Genomic DNA, 9,698 nt, shown 5'->3' on the forward strand with positions numbered 1-9,698 from the left:
TCTTAAGTAAAAATATGAAGTCATCATAGTCTTTACTCATTTTAAAAATGTGATCAAGAACTTCTTTCATATTACTATTAAGATAGCTTACTTTTATTGAGGAAGTGAATATCATGTGACAATAATGTACCTCTCATTATGTGATATACAATATCTTAAGTCACCACTATACACATTTCAACTAGTTAGTTTCATCGAACGAAAGCATGAATATATAGTTAAAATTGGTCTAACTCTCTTATACTAAACCTATATTCAATTAACTTTTTGGTCAACAGTCCTTTAAACTAAAGTCTATCTCATTAATTGAATACTTATCTCAATCCTACAATATCAATCACCATTTAAAAAAACTATTTTTATAAAATTTTAAACATTCAAAAACTCAAAGTATTTAGTTATTTATGTTATTCCTTATTATATCCCTATACTTCATATAAGTTAATACCAAGATCCAAGCCTTGTATCTTTATTGAGTACTCCCTTAAACATAATGTTTCTTGGTGCCATGATCCTCAAACTCAAATGGTCTTTGTATCATGTCATATTATTTTTTTGTTAAGTCCATATTTTTTCCTTCTAAATTCTTGCTTCTTCAGCAATACTAGCCACTACAATAACTATTGATTATTAGGTTTATATGAGTACACTTCAAACCCCATCAAGCGCACCTCTCATCACATCAATCAGTAGTTCTTCTTTGGACATGTATTAATTTATTACTTCAGTTCGGTAATATCTCATCTCTTTGTAATTTCATTATCTACCTCTCCACTAACTCACTTTATAATACCATACGAAGCAGCACCATAATTAATGTCTTTATTCTCTCCTCGGCTAAGTGACACTAAAGTTATCGACTTAATCAAGCATGTGTTACTAAATCTTCACTAATTCTCATTCCTTCAACATAATCTATTAATACCATAGAGCTCAGATGTCACATGACAATACGCTCTAAAATGATATCTTCAAACCACATCAAATCCTTAATTTTCATACTATCACAGGTTCTTGAGCCTATCGAACCAGCAATCATTACCTAGGTCCAAAAATCTTTACACAAACATAAAGCTATGTGTAGGGAATATGATATCATACTCTATTATATCACATAGACACTTATACCATCTTATCTCGCATAAAATATCATCAAGTATAAGTGGATATTTCAAATTAAGTGAAATACGGATAGATTTATTGTTAGATACAAAGCACATCCAATGGCCAAATGATTTTACTAAAAATCGAGTGTTGATTTTACAAAGACCTTCAGTCCAATTATTAAATCGATGATAATTTGACTCATCCTGAGTTTGACTACTTCTTAAATTAATGTCACATAGACCCTTGTACATCTCATCCCATACAAAATATCATCGGGTATAAGTGTATCTTTTAAATTAAGCGAAACTCAAATGGATCCATAGCAAGATATAAAGCATGTCTAGTGGCCAAATGGTTTCATAGAGACCTTTAGTTCAGTTATTAAATTGATGACAATTCGACTCATCTTAAGTTTGGTTACCACTCAAGGTTTGCATAAATGTCAACTAGATGTTAACAATAGTTTTTTACAAGAGATCTTAACTGATAATATCGTTATGTAGTAACCCATTAATTTTATTTACTATAATATTCAAATTATATTTGGAAACTATAAAAAGCTATTTATGGACTTCACTAAACTCCAAGAGTAGCTCATTTTTTATATCAGTCAGCTATACCAACTCCAAGTCTAACACCTCTTTATTCGTAAGATAACAAAAGTGATATATTATATATCTTCTAGTCTATATGGATGATATTATCATCACATGTAATAATTCTATAGAGATTAAACAATTCCTTAAGTAATTGACAAATCGATTATACATCAAAGACATAAGAATCTTAAGCTATTTTCTTACAGTAAAAGCAAGATCTTTTGGACTTTTCTTATCTCAAAAGATATATATTCGAGATCTATTATCAAAGACGAATATGTAGAATACCAAAGAAATTGTCACCTCACTCTCCAGTCACTTAAATTATATAATGATAGCCTACTATAGATCCCACACAATATCACAATATCACAAGTACTTGGTTCCTTGCAATATTTATCTCTCACATATTTAGATATTTTATTTATAATTAATAAATAATCAGAATTCATGCATCGGCCCTCCACTGTGTATTGGTCTATACTAAAATGTATCAATGGAATCTTAAAGAAACTCTCAATCATGATTTTTTTCTTTGTAAATATTTATCACTTCATCTCCATTCCATCGTCAATGCTGGTTGGGTAGGCAACACTAATGTCAGAACATCTAAGTTAGCCGGCATTGTCTACCTTGGAGCAAATCTTGTCGGTTGAAATTCTAAGAAATAGAACACAATCGTAAGATCCACCATTGAAGTTGAATACTAAACCGTTGCCACTACTATTGTAGAACTATGAATAAACTAATTTGTATGAACTTAGTATCACCTCCTAATTCACTCCTATAACATAATATGATAATGTCGGTACAATTTATCTATGCGTTAAGTCGATATTTTATTTATGCATGAAACATATTATCATCAACTTTCACTTTGTGAAAGATCAAAATGTCAAACGTCAACTATGTGTTTCTCACGTTTGCACTTCTAACTATTTAGTGGACTCCATTACAAAACCTCTCATTCGTAAGATATTTTAATTGCATCGATCCAAGATTCACATCGAAATTCAATATTATGTGGGCATAATAAAAGATTATAATAGAGACAAATATGAAATAATAATTTTACTTTTCTTATATATTTTAATTCTTAATCAATTTATAATTTAAGAATTGATCATAAATTTAAGTATCTTAATGAGAAGAACCTCTCCTTCAAAATCTAATTACTCCGATGAATAAAATTAATAACTTTCACACCAAATTACTCACTTCTTCACTTATCATAATACTAAACAAAAAATAATGTTAAACAGTGTTGTATACGATCTTTGTCTCTTTCTTTCACTGTTCCCAATATCCCCTTGGCTGCTACCTCTCGATCGCCACGTTCTTGTTCCTTGTCTCCAAGCTTCGTTAAACCCAAGGCCGGAGATATCTAAGCCATACATGCAGGTGACCTTGGAGCAGCGACGCTAGATCGAGTATAAATGAAGCCATGATGCGACACAATCCGAGGTCGTCGAGCAAGTGCGAGAGCGGCCGGGGGGAGGAGGACGCGATGGCCGCCGGATCAGCTGAGAGACTACTTGGCTGCATCCCCGCCTCGAACTCGCACATCGAACAGCGGCCCTACCACCGAGACTGCAAGTGCGCCTTGCATCACCTGAAGGACCGTTCCAAGGCTTGTCCACGCAGCAGCATTATGATATCGTTCCTGGTTCGACGCTCATGGCACCGACATGGCATCAGCTCGGCAGCAAGCTTTGCGCATTCCACTCCTTTGCAAGCTGCCAGGGGCTTCTGTCGGCGGCGCACGGAGGAGGAAGATGGGTTCCATGTGAAGCAGTAGTAGCTTCTCGCTAAGCAACGAACGTATTTCAATCTGCATGTCTACTTATACCCATTAATTAGAATACTGCACTTCTGATGCCCATCGCAGTATGCTATTTCGAACGATGCTGCAACACTGCAATCATGATCTTGCATTGGGGAAGGAACCGATCATTTGCTTGATGTGATTAGTCCTCTTTGCCTGCTGTGTGCTCTGATTGATACAATAGATGATTGAGAAAATGACTTGCAGACTGGAGCATGATGTTTAATGGAATTCTACCACCTAATTAGGCGGCTGCAAGGTCAAGCTGTCATGCACAGGCCTTAGGAATTTGACCTAACACCAGCAAACAAAACATTGAATCAGGCATTACGACTAAGAGAATTATGCACAGATAACAAGTTAGGTAAGAACAATGTCAATGTCAACATTCATGGAGAAAAAAAAAATACTACAGTTTGGCCAATTAGATCGACTGTTCTTGTCTTCTCGAATGGGCGAACGTGGTGACTGCTCGTCCATGGAGGGACTTGAAACTTAGTGATTGGTATCAGCTGAACATGTCAACAGCACATGTATGCTTTATAAGCTTTTGACAAAGAATAGTATCGCCATGGATGACATTATTTCTCATGACAACCCCCACGTCGCATGTTATGAACTTGTCCTCAGGTTGCATGTAAAACCAGTGAGAGGAAGAAAGCTGTCGTTTGATTACATATGCTGCACTACCTAATCTAATTCTAAAACCTCCATTTTGTAGGAGATTTGTATCAGTCATGTAAGCATTTGGTTGTCGAAGTTTTCCAAGCAAACACAGAATAAAATACTCATTTTTATAAAAATATATGTATAATTCTTACCACCATCATTAATGCTTGACATTGGCTACAGCCTTTAGCAGTGAATGATATTTCACTCTACGAAATTAGATTAGACAGGATTGAACTCAGTCCATATTCAATGAGCGGATCGGATCGGTTCCCGGTTGGACCGGATCTGATCTAGATCAGACCAGATCAGATCAGACCAATCGACGGCACACCTTTTGATGCATGCACATGTTTATGGCCGTAACATACAATCACATTATATATACACATATGCGAAGTTGCGGAAAGTCACATGGGCATTCTGGGAATTCGGACGCCCACAAGTCTTCATCTCCACCTCCACCGGGAACCCAACAAAGGAACTATAAAGACGCGTCGCCCTCTCCCTCCTTCTCAGATCTCCCTGCCCTCATCGTCTAGTTGAAGGCGCTTGCACACAGGTCAGATCTGTTCTCTGTTCTCTTCTAATCCATCCTTGTTTGATTTGTTTTCCTCTATGTTTTTCTATTTTGATAAGATTTTTCCTTCAGATTTGATGCGCATTTGTACATCGAACTCCTAATGCCACGCAACGCTGAGATCTACTCTTTCTGATCCGGTTTCTATCTGAATTCTCTCCAGATCTGTGAACAAAAGCCCATCTCCGATGGGTTTCGCTTCCGGATCCGCCGCCAAGATGGGATTTTTCCGCAGATTTGGCCTCTGGTTGCTCTTCTCGTCCCTCGCGGACCTCCGTTCCGGCGACGGGTTCTACCTCCCTGGTAGCTACCCGCACGAGTACCAGGTCGGCGATGCCCTCTCGGTGAAGGTCAACTCGCTCACCTCCATCGAGACCGAGATGCCCTTCGGCTACTATAGCCTCCCCTTCTGCCGTCCCCAGGAGGGCATTAAGGACAGTGCCGAGAACCTCGGTGAGCTCCTCATGGGCGACCGCATCGAGAACTCCCCTTACCGCTTCAAGATGTTTACCAACGAGTCCGACGTCTTCCTCTGCGGATCCAAACCCCTCTCGTCCCAGGACTTCGATCTCCTCAAGAAGCGGATCGACGAGATGTACCAGGTCAATGTGATCCTGGACAACCTTCCGGCGATCCGGTACACGAAGAAGGACGACTACGTCCTCAGATGGACGGGGTACCCGGTCGGAGTCCGGGCTGGTGACGCCTACTACGTGTTCAATCACCTCAAGTTCACCGTTTTCGTGCACAAGTACGAGGACGCCAATGCGGCGAGGGTGGTCGGCAGCACTGGAGACGCCGCCGACGTGATCCAGACGACGGGCAAGTCGGGATCCGGCAAGCCTGGTTGGATGGTGGTCGGATTCGAGGTTGTGCCATGCAGCTTCCTGCACAACGCGGAATCGATCAAGAATGTGAAGATGTACGATAAGTATCCGGCCAAGATCCAGTGCGATCCTATCACCGTGGCCATGAAGCTGACCCAAAACCAGCCAATTGTCTTCACCTACGAGGTCGCCTTTGTCGAGAGCGACATCAAATGGCCGTCTCGATGGGATGCTTATCTGAAGATGGAAGGAGCCAAGGTTCATTGGTTCTCAATCCTCAATTCGCTAATGGTGATTGCTTTTCTAGCTGGCATTGTTCTCGTGATCTTACTCAGAACTGTCCGGAGGGATCTCACCCGGTACGAAGAGCTCGATAAGGAGTCACAAGCACAGATGAATGAGGAGCTCTCTGGGTGGAAGCTTGTTGTCGGGGATGTCTTCAGGGCTCCAGACCATCCATTACTGCTCTGTGTGATGGTAGGTGATGGGGTGCAGATACTTGGCATGGCAATCGTGACCATCTTGTTCGCTGCGCTTGGATTCATGTCCCCTGCCTCTCGTGGAACTCTCATCACGGGAATGCTGTTCTTCTACTTGATTCTTGGAATTGTGGCAGGGTACTTTGCCGTTAGGATTTGGAAGACAATTAAATGTGGGGATCACTCTGGGTGGGTCGGGGTCTCATGGCGTGTCGCTTGCTTCTTCCCGGGTATTGCCTTCTTGATCTTGACAACATTAAATTTCCTGTTGTGGGGCAGCCAGAGCACCGGGGCAATCCCAATTTCCTTGTTCATTGTGCTCCTCTTGCTCTGGTTCTGCATCTCGGTTCCACTTACTCTTACTGGTGGTTTCCTTGGTGCCAAGGCACCCCACATTGAGTACCCTGTCCGTACTAATCAAATCCCTCGCGAGATCCCTCCACAAAAGTATCCATCATGGTTGCTGGTGATTGGAGCTGGGACTCTACCCTTTGGTACCCTGTTCATTGAGCTTTTCTTCATAATGTCAAGCCTTTGGATGGGCCGAGTCTACTATGTTTTTGGCTTTCTCTTAGTTGTGTTGATTCTCCTCGTTATCGTGTGCGCTGAGGTTTCTCTAGTACTTACCTACATGCACATATGTGTGGAAGACTGGAAATGGTGGTGGAAATCATTCTTTGCTTCCGGCTCAGTGGCTCTATATATCTTCTTATACTCGGTGAACTACCTGGTATTTGATCTTAAGAGTTTAAGTGGCCCGGTCTCTGCCACCCTTTACCTTGGCTACTCACTCTTCATGGTCATTGCCATCATGCTTGCTACTGGGACAGTTGGATTCATTTCATCCTTCTGGTTTGTTCACTACCTCTTCTCATCTGTTAAACTAGATTGAGCTACGTTGGCCGCAAGGGATTTTTAGCGAGGGTGAACTTGAGTAATTAGCAGATCTGATACAAATTTGAAGAGCATAGAATCTTCTTCGATTTGTCTTCAATGGGAAGCTTGGAAAATCTATAGGGAAAATATTACCTTATATGCTTGTTCTTCTTAGTTGGCGATAAATGTAGCTGTTGCATTTTGTTACCTGCATTTTGGGAACTCTTCAATTTGTCGTAGAGTATATCTGTTGAATTATCAGTTCATTTACTTTGTCTCGTCTTTTTCTCTTTCATATGTTAAGCTGTAAACTTATTCAACTAATGCACCTTGTTTGAAGAATGAATACCATTTTGCTGCATCTAAATTTCTTAACTCCTGTAGTTCCTTACGTTTTGTATGTAGCATACAGATCTTTGAGCTCAGTAACTGCAAATCTTTAAAGCTCATTTTTGTTTCATTTGTTCTACTGCACTGTCATTATGGTTGGTTCTTTTGTGAACTCTGTAGCATGAAGACCTCATCATGTTTGTCTTCTGCATTAGTATCATTCATTTGATAGCTTTTTTGCTGACTTATTCATATTCAGTACATCTTAGAAACCTGGCAGCTATTCCTAAACAAGTAAATGAAATGAAATGGCATTTTGTTTATTGTTTCCAAGAAGTTGCTTGTATTATAACTAGCCTTCACTATTCTCGGAGGTGACACTAATTGGAAAATGACAACAGTAAAGGATTCAAAGTTCCATCACTAAATAATAATTTTCAGGTGGCTAAAAGAATTGGCAGTTTACACTGCATGATCTTGCAATTTTGGAAAATTTTAGGTCTAAGCCTGCTATCCTTTCAGTGTTTTGATGTGGACTTGGGATATAAAACTCTGGAAGCATGACCATGTACAGATATCCAGATTCACGAAGCTTCACGCTTCTATTCTTGATGGCCTGTATGAAGCATTCTACAGCAAGGACATTTTCTGCTCCTGTAGCTGAGACCTTTGAGTTCAGGTATGCATTCGAGCTTTGTACTTCTGTTCTCTTTTCACGAGGGCTATTATCTGGATTAAACAACCCGATTGAGCCAGAAACACTGCATGCAGAATCCGTAATTAATGCAACAAGTCGATGATCCAAGTTTGTCTTCATTCTGATTTCCTTCTGTCATATTGTGTTTGATCTCCGAAAGATCATGATCTGACTTTTTTTGCTAGAACCTCTGGTCCTCTCATTTTTTCATGACTCTGGTGAAGCAGGCTCATTTCCTATCCCTCTATCATCCTTTTTTTCGACTAATAGAAGTTTTTCCTTTCGTTTTCTTCAGAAGGAAAACAACCCAATCGAACCTTCGAGTTCAGATGCCTGCTGCTGTCAGCAGCTACAGAACTTGTGGCATCAGCATTTTTCTGTTCCTCATAGGAAATCTGCAACATCAATTCTTTGGACATTTTGTATGCTGCTGCATGGTCCTAAATGCAATTGTTTGATGCCAATATAAACATACAACCCACACCTAATTCAAATGACCTAAATGGTAGAATGTAATTAGTCTGGAAATGTTTATCTCTTGGCAAAACTAGCTTTTATATAACTATTTATGAGAATTTTGTTGCTATTATCACCTTATTCAATCCTCATATATGTTTCTAAGTATGGATTCTGCAAGTTCTGAAATTTATGACAGCTTCTGCCTACTAGTAAGGGTCAAGTATGTACGAGAAATTCTCTGGACAACCTAAGAGGTAAAAAACTCCATTAAGCTGTTTATGATCAGCCTCATTGACATGACTACAAAGCATTAATATGTTACAGATGAATCTTGTAGTTCAAGACAAGAGCAAATTCATTATAAAATAACTATTTTTCTGTTTTTATAATCACAAAAGAAAGTGCATCTGGTATGGTATGAATATATAGTTCCATGCATCAAATAAATCTCATTGAAATGGAGTTATGCTCATTAAAACATGTAACAGTGAATAGTATGCAACAATATATTAATGTCAATGCAGTAGTTTGTTCTGTGATTGTTGTTCAAGAATATGTTTATTCAAACTTGTCACCACAACACATTCATTTGTTACAAATTTTCTGGTTACAGATTCTGTGTATGAATGTTTGGTGTTGGGTTTTGTATTCTTTGTGGTTGTCATTGTAAAAAAAAAAAAAGTACGAAGATTGATAATGAATATATTAACGAACAGTCAACATTTCGATATATAAGCGTCGTATGGAAGTTATCGTGGAAGGAGAGAGATCTAACTCACTCTCCCACGTTTGCCTGCATAGATAGAAGTCCAGGACATACTATTCGGGGTTGTCTCTTTTGTCACCCATATGAACAAAATGTCAAGAAGAGGACATTGAAGCAATTATGGGTTGTGTCTCCTTAAGACGTGGTATAAAAGGTAATTTTCAATGTTTCATTGGGGAGCTCTCTTCCCAAAAATGAATATCCAATAAGTCCTCAGTAACTGACTTGAATGTCATAGGGATCGAATCGTGAAACTTTTCTTGATGTTGGTGTGCCTATAAAACCAATTCAAGATTAGTAAACTACTTGTGATATCGTGCATGACATATCTTTGAAGTCACACATGAAGGAACTGACGGTGTAAATGAATCTAAAATCAATTTTCTTATTTATAATTATGAGTTATTCAAAATTAAATCAAGTGAATCTCTTAGTGACATATACACCTGTTTTACAAATGTTGTCAATAGATTAAAAGCCCTTG

General features: G+C 39.1%; 1 protein-coding gene across 2 annotated transcripts; it reads left to right on the forward strand.

Annotated features, from left to right (window-relative positions):
• The first annotated feature begins 4,609 nt into the window (after positions 1-4,609).
• LOC135673030 (transmembrane 9 superfamily member 11-like) lies at positions 4,610-7,323 on the forward strand. Of its 2 annotated transcripts, none has more exons than XM_065181705.1 (2): positions 4,610-4,762; positions 4,944-7,323. In XM_065181705.1, exon 2 carries the CDS (start codon positions 4,969-4,971, stop codon positions 6,976-6,978), a length of 2,010 nt encoding a protein of 669 aa, XP_065037777.1. In that variant the 5' UTR covers positions 4,610-4,762; positions 4,944-4,968; the 3' UTR covers positions 6,979-7,323. The 2 variants fall into 2 exon arrangements, with proteins under 2 accessions (XP_065037777.1, XP_065037778.1); XM_065181706.1 differs by having other exon boundaries at positions 4,617-4,762; positions 4,853-7,323.
• The last annotated feature ends 2,375 nt before the right edge of the window (positions 7,324-9,698 follow it).

This window comes from Musa acuminata, chromosome BXJ1-5 (genome assembly GCF_036884655.1).
Source record: "Musa acuminata AAA Group cultivar baxijiao chromosome BXJ1-5, Cavendish_Baxijiao_AAA, whole genome shotgun sequence".
In the NCBI taxonomy this organism is placed as follows: domain Eukaryota; kingdom Viridiplantae; phylum Streptophyta; class Magnoliopsida; order Zingiberales; family Musaceae; genus Musa; species Musa acuminata.